The 17437-nt window shown below is 41.9% G+C and overlaps 1 protein-coding gene across 5 annotated transcripts in view; it reads left to right on the forward strand.

The window, feature by feature from the left end:
• Positions 1 to 17437, forward strand: part of ARHGAP26 (Rho GTPase activating protein 26) — a 421808-nt gene that overhangs the window by 128723 nt on the left and 275648 nt on the right. For all 5 annotated transcript variants that reach the window (XR_008298473.1, XM_015063297.3, XM_027042557.2 and 2 more), the window contains exons 7-10: positions 2363 to 2467; positions 4171 to 4300; positions 8198 to 8298; positions 14742 to 14836. Coding sequence is in view for 4 of the 5 variants with exons in the window: in XM_015063297.3 (XP_014918783.2) it covers positions 2363 to 2467; positions 4171 to 4300; positions 8198 to 8298; positions 14742 to 14836 (431 nt within the window). In the remaining variant the exon portion in view is untranslated. The remainder of the gene's footprint in view (positions 1 to 2362; positions 2468 to 4170; positions 4301 to 8197; positions 8299 to 14741; positions 14837 to 17437) is intronic.

Consider the following 17437-nt stretch of genomic DNA (forward strand, 5'->3'; position numbering starts at 1 on the left):
CTATATATGGTGTCACTACATAGTTTTTGAAACAGAGGACCCAGCTGGGCCTGCTTCTCAACCTCCCATGAGGATCTAAGGGGATAGTTGCTCTGGGGATAATAGGGGTGGGAAGTCAGGATTTCTTATTATTAAAAGCTGGATTTTGCCTTACTTCACAGTACAGAGCTCTTTGATAAAGTGGGCTGGTCATGTGGCTTAGTCTAAAGATTGTTCTTTCCTTTGAACTAAGGGAGAGTAGCACATACCTTAGTGCTTACCATGGGCTGAATTTTCTTTGCGAACATTATTAGCACTGCCTCTCAGAAGAGTAGAGGAATAGAGGTAGGTGAAAAAAAAATGAGATTATGTTTAATTACTAAAGGTATGTTAGTTTAGGGACTGGAAAATTAAACAATGTAAAGCAAAGCAGCTTTATCTTTCTTATATTTATTTAAATCTAAGTTAACATATAGTATAATAATGATTTCAGGAATAGAATTTAGTGATTCATCACTTACCTACACTACCCAGTGCTCATCCCAACAAGTTCCCCTCCTTAATGTCCTTTGCTTGTTTAGCCCACCCCCCACCCAACACCCCTCCAGCAATCCTCAGTTTCTTCTGTGTTTAAGAGTCTCTTATGGTTTGTCTCCCTCTTTGTTTTTATCTTATTTTTCATTTTCTTCCCCTATGTTCATCTGTTTTGTTTCTTAAATTCCACATATGATTGAAATCATATGATATGTGTCTTTCTCTGACTATCTCATTTAGCATAATACCCTCTAGTTCCATTCATGTTGTTGCAAATGGAAGATTTCATTCTTTTTCATTGTTGAGTAGTATTCCTATATATATATATATACACACACACATACATATACATACATACATATATACATATATACATACATATATACATATACATATATATATATACACATACACACCACATCTTCTTGATCCATTCATAGGTCAGTGGGCATTTCCATAATTTGGCTATTGTTGATAATGTTGTGTTGCTATAAACATTGGGGTGCATGTGCTTCTCCGAATCAGCATTTTTGTGTCCTTTGGATAAATTCCTAGTAGTGCAATTGCTGGGTTGTAGGGTAGTTCTATTTGTAATTTTTTGAGGAACTTCAATACCGTTTTCCAGAATGGCTGCACCACTTTGTATTCCCACCAACAGTGCAAGAGGGTTCCTCTTTCCTTGCATTCTCACATCCTTGCCAACATCTGTTTAAAGCAGCTGTATCTTTAGGTAACATGTATTGGAGGCAGGTCAGTGATATCAGAGTGGACCACTCAGACCACAGGGATGGTCCCCAAATGCAGTATGACTGAGCTTGTAACAAAGTAAAGTTGTGGTTCTTTTAAACCTTGTTTAGACTTTTATTACAGTCCTTTCTTCTGATTGAGGTTTGGTACTGAGGCAGGATGTGTAGAGTTTGGGAAGGGGCAAGGGAAACCTAACAACAGTAGGTTTGCATGTAGGTTCTGGGAGGAAACATGGCATGAACATTTGTTGAGGCTGAAAAAGTAAAGACTGGCAGGGCTCAGGGTGGGGATCTTAGTAGTTTTAAGTGTATGAAGGTGTGTTATGAGAATCATGCTGAACAGATGTTTTCATTCTTTATTTAAGACAAGACTAAATAGTGAATGGACTTACTATGTTTTAGCTTAGGGGGATTTAAAGGAGAATTTAGGGGAGCCATCATAACTGAAAATGTGGAAACATGGGAATATTTTAATTACGGCATCCATAGTGTTTACCTGCTTAAAGGAAAGCACAGAAGCACACTTGAGCTGAAGCCTGCTCTGGGTGATTTTTTTTTTTTTTTTTTTTTTTTTTAACTTTGTTACACTGCAGGTTTGGGACATACAGCTTCCTTGTCTTCCCTCTTTGTTGGCTCTCAGTATAACCGTACTTTCCTGCATGGTACCCTGATACTACAGATGTATTTGAAGGAGACTGAGTTGCACTTGGAGACTGGTCTTCAGTTTCTGAAGAAGTGATTTTCTTAGAAAGTGCTGAGGCTCAGAGTATGAGCTTGGATGTTGGTGCCAGGTGAATCTGGTTTCAAATCCTGATTGTTACTTAAGATTTTGGAGCGAGTTATTTAATGTTTCTGAACTTGCTTTCTCAATATTAAAATGGAGACAACAATAGTACTCAACTTCTAGGTCTTTATGAGCATTTAGTGAGGGCAGGCATAAGATGTTACAGTGTCGGGCATGCAAGTAGCTAGCACTCATTAAATGATAGGCATTTTTATTACTTTATTCGAGGCTTTCAAACCAAGGTTGGGAATTCGGATAAAGCTACATAATCTCTCTTTAGCGTGCTGATGTGACCTCTGCCCTCCTTCCTTCCTTACAGCTACTGGCGTTCTTGCAAGGACTCTTCACTTTCTATCACCATGGTTATGAACTGGCCAAGGACTTCGGTGACTTCAAGACGCAGTTGACCATTAGCATACAGAACGTGAGTGGCCAAGGGGCAGGCTTCCTTTCCCTGGTTCAGGGAAGGAAAGAACAAAGTATGGGTCTGGTTGCGTAGAGATCACTTACGTGGATTAGAATGCATGAGGAGCATGGGTCTTGCCTGGGTTCAAAGGGCAGCTGGGGGCAGGCATTTCTCGGGTGCTTGGTGGCCCCAGGTTAGAGCATCATCCTTTTTTCTGTTATTTCTAAGCACTATTTATGTTCTCGGAAGTCCTGCTATTTTTGTTTTAAATCTGTAGCACCAGGATCAGGATTTCCTTTGGCAGTGGAAGGCCCAGCCTCCCTTCTGTGCATCTAGCTGCCTGGCCACAAGAACCTTGGAGTGTGTTCAGGGGATGGGGGTGGGGCATACATGCTGGCCTCCAGCTCAAAGGATGTACTCTTGTTCAGCTTTCAGTAAGGCTGACAGGAAATCCAAGTCAGAGCTGTTGACTCCCAGTCTCCTTCCCCAGATTTTAACCTGCAGGACCTTTTGATGCTCCGAATCCTGCTAAGGGCCCTTTGGTTAGCAGTGAGCAGGCTCAAGCCCCTTCTTCGCTGTATGACTGGCTGTGTTAGTCTGTATGTTGTCTTTGTCTCTAGATGATCCTGTGTAGCAAAGAAACCCAAGTGTGTCCTTGCGGGTTGTATTGCATGGGTTTAGAAGCCTGGAGCCTTTTCCCCTATGGTTCTCTTTGTTGTTTTGGAAAACGGGAAGTGGCAGAGTCACAGACAAGGTTTCACAAAGCATGGCTTCCCCTTAGGCCACCTTCGTCCTCCGAAGGTAGACTCTGAAGTGGAGGTTTACCTGCGGCAGGTTTATAGGGGAGCAGGGTTAGCAGAATCACCTGGGAGAGAGAGGGCAGCAGACCCCTCCAGGAGAAATTGAGCTGTGAGGCCTCAGTCAGTGCCCTGGGGCACCCTGGCGCTGGCATGGACCTTCAGAGTGTGGGGAAAAAAAGAAAGGGTGCCGGGCTTGGGACCCCTTCCCCCTTTGCCCCTAGCCTTGACTAGTGCTGGGGTGCAGATTACCTTGAGTGAAGCAGCTCCCTTTTCAGGAGGGGACCATCTATGAACCATTAGCAAGTAATATTCCCTATAGCTGGAGAAGTAAGTTCTTCTGTCTTGAAGGGGACTGTGAAGACCATTTCCTGTGAGCCACTTGAATCAGAATCCCTTGGGATGCTTACTTATTTTTTTTAAAATTTTTAAACTTTTTATTTATTTTTGAAATAGACAATGTGAGTGGAGGAGGAGCAGAGAGAGGGAGACACAGAATCTGAAGGCTCTGAGCTGTCAGCACAGATGCTGATGCGGGGCTCGAACTCACAAACCGTGAGATCTTGACCTGAGCCAAAGTCGGACGCTTAACCGGCTGAGCCACCCAGGCACCCCTGGGATGCTTATTTAAAATGCACATTTCTGGGTCCAGAGGTACTAAATTAATCTTTAGGGGTGAGGCCTGGACATTTGCATTTTCTCCATATTTTCCAGGTGATTTTGATGGTCTTGAGCATTTGAGAGTCATTCTGGTATAGGACTTTAAGGTCAATGGGTATTTCTCGAAAGTATTTGCCTAATTCCTAGGCGGCTGACTGTTACCTGGTTTTCGATCTGAGGGCTCACTAGGTTGATGTTTTGAATTGTTACGGTTGGGAATAAGGTTTCATTTCTTTGATGTGAATAAAATTCCTTTCATCCTAGACAAGAAACCGCTTCGAAGGTACCAGGTCAGAAGTGGAATCACTGATGAAAAAGATGAAGGAGAATCCCCTTGAGCACAAGACCATCAGTCCCTACACCATGGAAGGGTACCTGTATGTTCAGGAGAAACGTGAGTGCCAGTGATGAACCATAGCTTGGGTTACACTCACGCCTTTTAGCCAGGATGTGGAGGGTGTACCTAGTAGTGCCTGGCCTAGAGCAGTGGTTCTGTAATTATAGATTTGGGTGAATGAAGGTAGCTTATAGTTGGGCTTTTTAAGGCAGAGATGTTCATAAGGTCTTGTCCACCTCCAAATGCTGTGTTCTTTGTTCTTTATTACTGGGAATTCCCTTGGGGACCTGGAATTCAGTGAGGCCCTGTGATGGTTTTTTTTTTTCCTCCGTAGTGTCAAGCTTGAGGTCTCTGCACACTTAGCATGGGTTTATCATCACACGTTTGGCATAGAGGCTTTGGAACGGCCTTGTATGCTAGACCTTATTTTCTATCAGCTGTTCTATCTTTGGGTGGATTTAATATGGAGTGATTTTGTTTACTTCAAGATTGGTTTCAGCAAGGACCACATAGTCATGACTTAGGCCCTCTCCTTCCTCTCTTCAACTGCTGTCATCTCAGCACTGAAATTTTATGAAAAGTAGAAACACAAGCTTACTCCAAGAGGTAGGAAGAGAAATCCATTGTCTTGCCGATGAGATGTCAAGGAAAGAAATGCCAGGTGCTGCTAACCCAGACTTTTCTGTGATGCCTCACAAACTCCTGCACTAGGCCTGGGGAGAGGCTTTTTTGACAGGGCTATGCTTTGAGGGTAGCACTTTCAGACTTAGCTTACAAAGTGGTAGAGATGAGAGAAGGTGATTTTTTTTTTTTCTTCAATGGATAGTTACCTAGTCTGCCCTACTTTTTCAGTTGAGCATGTTACTCCTTTCAGAGATTTGCTGGTTTTGTGTTCTTTACTGCCCTTCTCTTGTCTGAGTGCGAAGCAACTGTCTTTACTCCTAGAAGCTTCCTGATGGAACAGAACACTTGATTTCATTGATTATTTTAGTCAGTGATTCCTCAAAAATTTCCTTGGGCTTCAAATTGTTGCCTGGCCATAGTGGGGGCAGTCGTGGGGTTTGAGGTTGGAGGCGTTGGCCGTCATGAGGGTTTTATTACAGGGATGAGCTTGTTGAGGTTTTAACAGATGGAGGGTACTGTAGTGGGGTTTTGTGTGGGCCTCAATGTAAGGTGATAGCTTTTTTGCCCAATGAGGAGATCGATCGCAAAAAGTTTAAGGTCATCTTGAATATGTGTCCACTTGTAATACTTAATTTATTAATACTGTTACCCTATATATATGAATTTGGCACTCTCACATTTGTTACCCAATTTTATTCAAACACCTCACATGCTTTTTGAAACATGAATGTCTTCATTAGAGCTAGATTTTAATTCTCTAACACATTAGTCCAGAGCATACCCAATGGGATACAGCTGTTTGCATTTGCAAGTTTTGGTAACTTACCACTTAGAAATTTGAAACTTAGAGAAAAATTACAAGAAGAGTATAAAGAAACCCCATATGCCCTTTATCCATATGCATGAATTTTTACCTTTTTCCCACAGTTCTCTCTTTCTTTTTCTTTGTGGGTATGTGTACACGTGTCACAGTCAGAGACACACATTTCCGTTTTTTCTGAACCTTTTGAGAACAGGTTGCATAGCTCATGCTCCTTTACTTTAGAGTACACTTTTTAAAAATAAGGATTTCATTTTATGTAGCCACAGTATAGTTACCATGTCCAGCAGTTAACAGTGATAAGATATTTAATGCAAATGATAGTTCATATTCCAATTTTGTCAGTTGTCCCTGACATTAGCCCTTTTAAAGCATTTTCTTGTCCTTCTGTGTAGATACGATTTTGTACTGCACTTACTTGTGACCATTTTAGACTCCTTTATTCTGTAACAAGTGCCTCAGCTTTTCTTTGTCTTTCATGACATTGACATTTTTGAAGAATATAGGCCAGTTCTTTTCTAGAATTTTCTTCACTGTGGGTTTGTCTGTTTCCTGATAATTAGATTCAGGTTAGGTGTCCCTTGTCAAATGGTGTTCTTCTCTGGGTCCCACATCCAGGGGCACAGGATGGCCATCTGCCCCTCAGTGGTGATGTTGTTTTTGGTCACTCAGTCAAGGTATTATTTGGTTTATCCACTATACAGTCACTATTTTTCCCTCGTAGCTAATTAACAGTCTATGGGGAGACCCTTCTCCTCATCAAACTTTGCCCTCTGTAGACTTAGCATCTGTCGGCAATTCTTGCCTACATGATTGTTACTATGTTGGTTGCAAAGTGGTGATTTCTCAGCTCTGGCACTCTCTCCACATTTATTAGTTGCCATTTAGTGTACTATAAGCAAGTGACTCCCTCCCTGTCTCATTCTCTCCTTTCCTTTCCCATCCATCTGTCCATCTTTTTTAAAAAAATGTTAAGTTGTTTTTTTTAATGTTTGTTTATTTTTGAGAGAGACAGAGACTGAGCATGAGTGGGGGAGGGGCAGAGAGAGAAGGAGGCACAGAATTTGAAACAGCCTCCAGGCTCTGAACTGTCAGCACAGAGCCTGACGCGGGCTTGAACTCAGGAGCTGCGAGATCATGACCTGAGCCGAAGTCAGACACTTAACTGACTGAGCCACCCAGGTGCCCCTTTAAAAAAATTTTTTTTAAATGTATGTTTATTTACTTAGAGCACGTGAGTGTGGGAGGGGCAGAGAGAAAGAGAGAGAGAATCCTAAGCAGACTTCACAGTGTCAGTGTGGAGCCTGACATGGAGCTTAATCCTATGAATGTGAAATCATGACCTGAGCTGAAATCAAGAGTTGGATGCTCAACCTCCTGAGCCACCCAGGTGCCCCTAGCCATCTTTCTATTGTCAGAATGGACTTAAGGATTTCTCGTCTATTCAGTAGGCTAAATCCATTACTGGCCTTACTTGCTTGGATGCTCAAAATGTTTCTAAGATAGAGCGCTTTTGGAATCTTTGTGTTGTGCTATCACTGGAATTTTTTCTCTAAGCCACAAAAATAAATGACAATGGTTGGTATTTTTGTCTTTGATGCTTCAATGTAGGCACTTACTATATTGCTTTTTATTTTTTAGTTTACTATTTGACATTTCACACTTGAAATGGGCGCTGATACTCTAAAAAATAATTACTAAATCTTTGTTAAATCTCATGTTATTCTTTTAAATGAAAAACAACCCATTTCTGCTCTGTGATCTCCAGGAGCCTGTCAGGCTAGTGTTGACTGAGGACCTTGGAGGCTAATAATGCTAATTATGCCTTCTTCCTCTAATAATATTTTTAATTGAAAATAATGTAATTGGCTGACCACCAGGGAAAATTGAGGACTGTCAGGATTTGACTGTGAGGCATGTCTGCCTTTCCTGAGGGACAGTATTGAGGGACAGACCTCTCACATTACTTTGGGGTATTTATAGTCCCTCCCATTTACATCTCTGTGTCAGAGTTGGCCTGTCTGCTTGAGTTCTGCTAAAGTACAAATGAGGGGTTTGGCAGTAGGTCAGAATCCATGTATGTCTTTGCAGAGACCCGCAGAGCAGCTGTGGGAAGCATGAAGTCGTCATAGCAGATGGGGACAGTGACAGGCACTCTGAGGAGCTCTTCTGTTCTTTCCTCAGTCATCTTAATCCTGTCAAGAGAAAGGAAATGTCAAGTGGAGATTAATGATGGGAAAGTGAATTAATTTCCCCAGGGAACCTCTCCTTCCCTTATATTTTAAGACTCATTGGATGCAGCATTTAGTGGGAAACGGTCTTCCTTGGCCCCTGGGGAAAGCCCTGGGTCATTTCCAGTTCCAGCCTGTAGGATCAGATTTCTTCCTCTTCCAGTATATTGCCCCTAGAAACAGTTGAAGGGGAGATGAGCATTGTGGGTTATGGGTTGTGTGTGTTTCCAGTATGCACTGGACACATGGAGACACTTCATGGGAAATGTTACCTTGCAGGGCACTTTGGAACTTCTTGGGTGAAGCACTACTGTACCTATCAACGGGATTCCAAACAAATCACCATGGTACCATTTGACCAAAAGTCAGGAGGAAAGGGGGTAAGTTCATTTTTTTAATTTCATGCTTGATTTGCTTGGCTAACATAGGTTGATTATAATGCTAGTGTTAAGTAACATCTTCGATACTGCACTGTAATTGTCTTTTTTAAAAAAATTTCTAATTGAAGTATAATATATAGTGTTAAATTAGTTTTGGGTACGTAATGTAATGATTTAACAGTTCTATATATTACTCAGTGCTCATCACAATAACTGTACTCTTAACCCCCCTTGTTCCACCCATGTCCCCACTACCCTCCCCTCTAGTAACCACCAGTTCTTCATATTTAAGAGTCTGCTTTTTTGTCCATCTTTTTTTTTAATTTTCTTTGTTGGTTCATTTGTCTCTTAAATGGCACATGGGAATGAAATCCTATGGTATTTGTCTTACTCTGACTTACTTCACTTAGCATTATAGCCTCTAGATCTATCCATGTTGTGGCCAGTGGGAAGATCCCATTCTTTTTCATGGCTGAGTAATATTCCTGTCTGTCTGTCTGTCTGTCTGTCTGTCTACCTACCTACCTATCTATCTCTCACATCTTCTGTAGCCATGTGTCTATCAATTGGTTGCTTCCATATTTTGGTTATTGTAAATAATACTGCAGAAAGTACGTGTATATATCTTTTTGTATTTTGTATCGGTATTTGTTTTCTTTGGGTAAATACCCAGTAGTGGAATTGCTAGATCATATGGTAACTCTACTTTTAGTTTTGTGAGGAAATGTCCATACTGTTTTCCACAGTGCCTATAGTAATTTGCATTCCCACCAGCAGTGCACAGGGGTTCCTTTTTCTCCACATTCTCACCAACCATTGTAATTTCTTGTCTTTTTTTTACCTTAGTCATTCTGAGAGGTGTGAGGTGATATGTAATTGTGGTTTTGATTTGTATTTCCCTGATGATTAGCGATGTTGAGCATCTTTACATGTGTCTGCTACCCATTTGTGTGTCTTGTTTGGAAAGAGTATCTGTTTTGGTCTTCTGCCCATTTTTCAGTAAGATTGTTTATTTTGTGTTGAGTTACAGAAGTTCTTCAAATATTTTGGATATTAGCCCCCATCAGTTACATGATTTGCAGATACTTTCCCCCATTCAGTAGGTTGCCTTATCATTTTGTTGGTGGTTTTCTTTGCTGTGCAAAGGCTTTTTATTGTGTTATAGTCCCAATAGTTTAATTTTCCTTCTATTACTCCTGCTTGAGGAGACATAGAAAAATGTTTCTGTGGCAAATGACAAAGAAATTACTGCCTATGTTTTCTTCTAGAAATTTCATGGTTTCCTGTCTCACATTTAGGTCTTTAATTCATTTTAAGTTTATTTTTATGTATGGTGTAAGAAAGTGGTCCCGTTTCTTTTGCATGTAGCCGTCCAGTTCTCCCAGCACCATTTGTTGAAGAGACTGTGTTTTCCCCATTGTATATTCTTGCCTCCTTTGTTGTAGATTACTTGATCATATAGGTGTGGGTTTATTTCTGACCTCTGTAAATCTTGTTCCATTGATCCATAATGTCTCTTTTTGTGCCTGTACCATACTGTTTTGATTACTGCAGCTTTGTAGTATATCTTGAAATTGGAGATTGTGATAGCTCAAACTTTGTTCCTTTTTCTTACCATTGCTTTGCGGTAATTTTCTTAATTTTTTACATAATAGTTCCAGGAGGAATGGTACCCTAGACGGGAATTAAAGCAAGACGATTATTTTTAGCTTTAAGTTCTATTAGGAACAGAAACTAAGAAAGATTCTTGTATTTCATATGCATTCAGTATTAAGTATGTCAAATGTGTTTGGAGGCTAGAAATTCTTGGATGGGTTTGTCCTGTGAAGCTGATGAATATCGCTCTTACCTGATACAAAGAGAGCTGCCAGTTGGTGGGTGTGAGTGTTGCGATTATCTGTTGCTGTGGAGCAGATGACCAAAAAATTTAGCAACTCTTAAAACTACACGAGTCATTTTAGTATTTCTCACAGATTCTGTGGGTCAGGAATTGGGCTCAGGGTTTCTCAGGTGGTTTTAATCAGATGGTTGGGGCTGGAACAGTGAGGGTTTGAAGCTGCTGAAGGCTGGTCAGCCATGGCTCTCTTCCTTTCTTCTGATCTCCTTCTTCCTCCCCTTCTCTGTTTCCCTCCTGCTCTGGATAGTCTCAGGGCCTGTCCATCTGGTCTCTCCATGGGAGATAGTTTGGGTTTCCTCACAGCTTGGTGGCCTCAGGGCAGCTCAGGGTGTCAAGAGGGAATATTCCAGCACGAAAGCTGAGACCTCATGTAGCCTCAGGAGTCATATAGCCTTCCTTTTGCTCTGTTGGTTGAAGCAGTCACAGAAGCCCCCCCAAGCCCACTCACTTTAACTGGGAGAGGATGCAGAGTCACACCCTGTGACGTGAGGCTCCTGTGGCAGAGAGATACTCTTGGAGCTGGCTCTGGTCCTCACATGCCCTACAGTCACTGCTGTGGAGCTGTCTGCTGTGCTCCGGCCTTTGTCCTTTCCTCCCAGCTTGCTCACTGCAGCCTGAATGCATTTCCTCTTCCGGTGATCCATTTTTTTCTCTGGCTGCTCTTAATGTCTTCTGTTTTTTCCTTTTGGTATTGGACATTTCATTATGATGGTCTTATGTGTGCCTTTTTCCCCCATTCTGTTGTACTTGGGAATTTGGGGCCTTTCTGTATTTGGGGATTGGTGTGTTTCAGTAACTTTGAGAAATTCTTATCAATTATCACTTCGAATTTTGCCTCCTCCCCATATCTCCTTCTGGACATAACTCCTTTGGGAGATAGCTAAATATTTTTAAGAGAAGTATTTATATTTTTCATCTGTTCGAATCTTCAGACTCCATTTAGCATAACTTCTCTGTTTCTGTAGTTTAAGTAATTTTTAAGCTGTTTCCAATATATTGATAAATGAGTCTTCGGTAATAAGCATGCCATCTCTGGTCCTCTGTGTGGTTCATTATGGTACCATGTGTTGCGTGTGTGTGGGGGGGGGGTGGGGCGGGGGGTGCTTTACAGAGACCAAGAGCACCCACCATCTTTGAAATTGGACTGCCAGGCTCAGTAACATTAGATGCATTTGTCAAGAGTGTTAGTCACTCTGCCAGGCTGCCTCCTTGCTGTCTACCACTTTGAATTTTTCTTCCTGGCTTTCTTTTACTTGGGCTCCAATACAGGAATTTATCAGCATCTCTTTTTCTTCCATGTATTATAGCAAAAAAACCCCCAAGCCCTATTAATGTTTCCAGTCAGGGGTAGAGTACTCTCAGGAAAACAACATCGTTCAAATAGAGAAACATAAAGAAATGATAGAATCGGAAGTGATAGTAGGCACCAGTCATTAGTTGTGCCCTAGTTTTCATGCAATGGAAATAGAGTTAGACTCACTTTCTTGGGTTGAGCCATGTTCCTTTTCTAATTCTGTCTTTCTAGAAATGAGCTTCACTCAGTTATTCTCTCTCAGTCTTTATTTTGAGGCCTTTTACCTTGTGCTTTTCTAAAGCTTAAAAGAAGAACTAACTCCCTCGTGTTTGGTCTTATCCCACTTGAAAGTGAATCTAGAGGCCAGTAATGGTAGATGTTTGGGACTCCTAAGTCTTTTTTTTTTTTTTTTTAATTTTTTTTTTAACATTTATTTATTTTTGAGACAGAGAGAGAGAGAGAGAGAGAGCATGAATAGGGGAGGGTCAGAGGAAGAGAGAGACATAGAATCTGAAACAGTCTCCAGGTTCTGAACGGTCAGCACAGAGCCCGACGCGGGGCTCGAACCCACAGACCGCGAGATCATGACCTGAGCTGAAGTCGGACGCTTACCGACTGAGCCACCCAGGCACCCCTGGACTCCTAAGTCTTTAGTGAGGTAATAGTAAACACCTCACTGGGTTGTTAAGAAGTTTATGTGAATTGGTACATACACTCTTGGAACAGATCTTGACACGTGATGAGTTCTGTATTAGGGGGTTGATATTACAGTAATTATTTTTCCTAATCATTCCTTAAGTTTATTTTACATTTTTCTGAGTCCTTGTATTGTCCTGTATTATCCTGTTTGATCCAGTTTTCTCCTTCATAAAGGAGGAAATGGCGGTCCAGAAGAGAAAATGATTTATAAAGCCATACAAGTCCTGAGGTACAGAGCCAATACTCAGACCCTGATTCTGGAGTCTGCATCTCTTGAGTCAGAGTGGCTGCTGCTAATATTAGTAATAATCATAATCATAGAAAAAATATATAAAACAGTAGCTTTCCATGATGTCACTCTATTTCCTCAGCTTTAGGGTAGGGGGAATATGAAGACTGGCTGTCTAGAGGTGATCGCATCTCCATTTGTACAGGAGAATCATGTGGCATCTTCCATATATGTGTTTGTACAAAGCTCTCTTAGGAGGTGGAGGCAGACTTAAAATGGATAATGTGGTGTTTGTTTTTGTTTTCGTTTTTTTCCTAACGGGCTTTTTTATTCCCCTTTCTTCACTTTGCTGTCCATTTTATTTGCATTATTTTTCTTTAAAAGTCCCTGCTTTTTTCTTAGTTTTAGGCCACTAGATGTTCCATCATCTTGGAGACCAGACCCTCTGTGTGGTGAAACAGAAGTCTCCTGTATCCTAGCCTCTGAGATGAGGCCACTCTCCGTGTGAGGTTTGGGGCGGCCCAGAGCTGACCTTGTCCATTCCCTTGCTTGAACCCCCTCATTATTTTTCCTGTGCTCTCAGGATAAGGACCACAATCTGCATAATGTGGCTTTTGATTCCTTTATACTCTTTCTCATGCCGCTTTGCCTCTCGCTCTGGGATTCAGCCATACTGTAGCTTTAAATTCCTCCCAGGCCCATGGACCCTGACCACAGGCCTTTACATCCGCTGTTCTCTATTCCCAAAGTAGATAGTAGATGGAAGGCTTGTGACTTTCCATAAACTGTCTCTTGCTAGGTCTTCTGTGTTTTATGTGGTATTGTGATACTAGAGGGTGGTTAAGTTTTACCATATGCAGTCACATTTTCTATTTCAACGGACTAGACAAGTTTGCTAATTTTTCCTCTTGTTGAGAGAAAAAGATTGGCAAGGGCAAGAGGAACAGGAATACTAAATTCTTTTTTTTTTTTTTTTTTTAAATTTTATTTACTTTCAGAGAGAGAGAGAGCAGGCACAGGCCAGGGGAGGGGGAGAGGGAGAGAGAGAATCCCAAGCAGGCTCTGTGCTCTCAGTGCAATGCCTGAAGCAGGGCTTGATCCCACGACTGTGAGATCAAGACCTGAGTTGATACCTAAGAACCAGATGCTTAACTGACGGAACCAACCGGGTGCCCCAAGGAACCTGAAATTCTTATGTGGAAAAAAGAAAAGAAATCAGGGATAGAAACCCCTCTGTTTTTAGGCAATAAGAGAGCACTATGCGATGAAACTGTTAGATTCCATTTGTACAGTGAGATAATACCCAGCGGTAAAAAGAAACAAACTCTTGATTCGTACAACAGCATAACGTGAATCGCAGAAGAATTGTGCCAAGTCAAAGAAGTCAAAAATAAAAGGGCACATACTGTGTGATTCACTTTATATAAAATTATATAGGGCATGCAAACTAATTTGTATGATGGAAAGCAGATTCAGTTTTTGCCTGAGGGTAGATAGACTAGGTAGAGGGATAGAATTCAAAAACACAAGGAAACTTTTGGGGGTGATGGAAATGTTCATTAGCTTGATTGTGGTGTTGATTTTATGGATGTATACAGATATTAAAACTCATAAATGGACACGTACAGTTGGTTATACATTAGTTATACCTCTATAAAGCTGTTAAAACCCATTTATTGAGCACTTACTCTGTCCTTGGGCCGGTTTGTTCTCTGGGTACACAGGAATCAGTAAAAACTGATAGTCCCTGCTGTCAGGGTGCTTAGAGTCTAATGAGGAGGGAGACATGATTGGGGTCATTGCCCACATCAACAGACAATTCCAGCTATGATCAGTGTTGTGAGGGAGACAAAGTACATGGTGTATGTGAACATGTCTTGGGGATATTTGACCTGGTCCAGGAAGGCTTTCCTGAAAAAATGATGACTGACTCAAGACCATAGAAACTCAGAGTCAGGAGGAGGCCTGCAGGCCATCTTGTGTAACCCTTTTCAAACCTGTAAATTAACTCAGCCTCAAATATTATCAGCAAGAGTTTATCCAGCAGGGGTTGATGCTGTACCATCATGATGTGCTAGAAGTGAACTAAAACTAGAGATATTTCATGTTAAGTATAACATGGTTTACAGGTTTTAGATGCATGAGGCTGTTAGCTGAGGGAGAGTTTTGGATCAATATTCCACCTTCCTATGGTCGTGAACACTCAGGCTTGAGAAGATGGAGTGATTGCTCTCATTGGTGTGATGTATTTGTGGTACCCTGCAGAGGCACAGAGCATAGCCCATGTCCAGGCCTCATCGTGATAGTCTGTGTGCTCCCAACAGGGAGAAGATGAATCTGTCATCCTGAAATCCTGCACACGGCGGAAAACAGACTCTATCGAGAAGAGGTTTTGCTTTGACGTAGAAGCAGTAGACAGGTGAGTAGCTGTCACATTTTGCTCAGGAACAAAAACTATTGAATTTGGATTTTTTACTTTTCCCATTCAGTCAGAGCTTTTCTGTCCTCCAATCCCACCCTCCCCCTTCTTCTCCGCCCTGCTGCAAATTGCTGCTCCACCCTGCTGCAATTTGGAGCAGACCTCAGGCCACTTGCTGGTCTGCAAGGATCAGTATAGCTTTCCCACTTGTAGGTACAGTGCTGAGCCTCCGGTTTGGTTTGCTTTAACATTAGGGCTTTCCTGAGAAGGAATGGGTGTTATTTCTTAAGAGGTTGAGTAGGTGTTTAAAGAAAACTGTTTAGCATGGCTATATGAGCGATTTAAGATTTTACTTTAAAACATATTTACTTTTTTTAATTTAAAAAATGGTTCAAAAGGAATTGGGTGAGGTGAAGGGTGGAACAAGTTGTACTCAGCTAAAAAAACAAACAAACAAAAAAAACAACAGACAGCTTTCAGCTGTAGCATTTCACCAACCACTGTGTGTATGTGCCTGGGAAAGATGGCAAACCCCTTGCGAAATCACTTTTTGCAGAGGGAGCTGTGCATTGTATTCCTCAATATATATGGAGTCTCATTAAGTTGTACCATTTCATGGTGTTAAGCTAGTTTGACAACATTCCAGTTCGTTGAACCACTTTACTTGGCAACAGGTTAATTCTTTGAGTGAAAGCCACGTGCTAAGCTTTTTTGTGCTATCTGTTCAAGATCAGCAGTGCCAGCATTGAAGATCCTTGAATCTCAGCATGAGTCTCCTCTAATGCCATTTACTTTCTCCCCTTTATTTAAACCCACCCACCCATCCACGCCCCCCCCCCCCCCCCCCACACACACACACAAAAACATACACCATCTTGTCAGGCCAGTACTTCTGCCCTTTCTTGAACGTTTATCTCTGGCCACTCTTTCCTGATCCTATAAGATGCAGAGACTGAGTACCTTGTGGGGTGTTGGCAGTTGGGAATGCCTTCTTGTGCATGATGTCTCCCTGTGCTGTGACTGCTTGGAGGTTGTTAGAGCTCCCATGGAGGGAACATGTCCTTTTAGCTTTAATCACAAGGTCATGGAAACTCACCTCATCTCTTCAGCACTTAGTCATTACACATGGGCTTGGGCTCTCACGTTAGGCAACTGGGGTCTAAATTTGGACTTGGCTGCTTCATAGCCATGTGACTTTTAGCTAACTACTTAATCTCTCAGGGCCGTGATTTCCTTACCTGGAAAATGAAGATGGTAATAGTACCTAGTTCCTAGAATTGTAAGGATTTGTGGAGATAATGCTCGGAAAATGCTTGGCAGGCTGGCAAATAATAAATGCTCAGCAAATTGTTATTTGTTAATTAGTTTGTCCCACGTGTTCACCAGACTTGATTATTTTGTAAGGTTAGACTCTAAATGCTGAGAAGTAAACAAATTATGTTTGTTTCATGTTATGTTCATGCTTCATGTTATGAAGAAAAGAGAGTATCCCCAGTACTGGATACCCCAGTATCCCTGTGTTTGGGGATGTGGGTGGGGAGGGTTGCATGGGGATGTAGGTTGAACTAGGGTAGCAAAGGGGAATTGCAAAATGTCTACCTCACACCAAAACTGGTGATTCTTGGTTTTAAACAAATCCTAACTCAGGATGCTTTAAGCACGTGTGTGCTCTCTGTTCTTAGCGTGGAATCTAAGGGAATTCCTATTGTTGGCCTCTGTGACAGAGGCGGAGAAGATGTGTGTGTTTAGAAGCAGAGTTAGTTTTTGCCTTGCCAACTGTTGTTTCTAGAGACTGCATCTCTTCGCATGGTTATTTGGAAAAGGGTGTGCCTCCCACAGTGGCTGTCCCTTAGAGTGAAAATCAGCTCAGAGATGATTTCCGAAGCTTCATGCTTTCCTGTTTTCTGCTTCAGAAGTCTTCACAGAAGTTTTGGCGAGTTGCTCTTTAGGCAATTAAAACTCAGCGTGGTGCCTCTGTCTCATTTCCACCTTTCCAACGCTTCCTACCATCTTTCCCCTTTATTATCCCCTTAAAAGCTTTGCATGTCCCAGTTAAAAGCTGAGAGCAAATGTGTCACATTGAAGATACTGAGTGGGTTTGGGAAGTGGATTTATCTTAAGCTTCTGTCTCTGGTTCCCTTAGGATGACATGGAAGGGTTTTGTTTGTAGTTCGGAAAGAGGCTGCTAAATCTCCTTTTAGTAAGCAGGAGGTGAGTGGATAGTTCTGTTGTATTGTTTAAATTTAACACTTTCTGTATATTATGGTGTCGGGACACCTTAAAAACCTTCCTGACTGGGGATAGACTTTCCCTTCCAGAGCTAGCCAACTCTTAGAGATAGCAAAGGGTGCAGCCTCGAGCATGCCATTGACATGAAAATGAACCAGCCCACAGCCATGCCTCTTCCCTTAATCCCCAGGAGGCAATATTTCTCTGCTTTAATCATCTGAGTTCCAGGTACCAGGCAAGGAAGGATACTCCTCTAGCTTAGACCCCCCTGAAGTTATTCCTACTCGTCAGTAAGCTGTTGCCCCCTTTCCTGCTTTGCCTTTCCCTTGGCAACTCCAGTAACAGCCACTACCTAGGTGTGACCACCTGACA

The sequence above is a fragment of the Acinonyx jubatus genome, chromosome A1 (genome assembly GCF_027475565.1).
Source record: "Acinonyx jubatus isolate Ajub_Pintada_27869175 chromosome A1, VMU_Ajub_asm_v1.0, whole genome shotgun sequence".
In the NCBI taxonomy this organism is placed as follows: Eukaryota; Metazoa; Chordata; class Mammalia; order Carnivora; family Felidae; genus Acinonyx; species Acinonyx jubatus.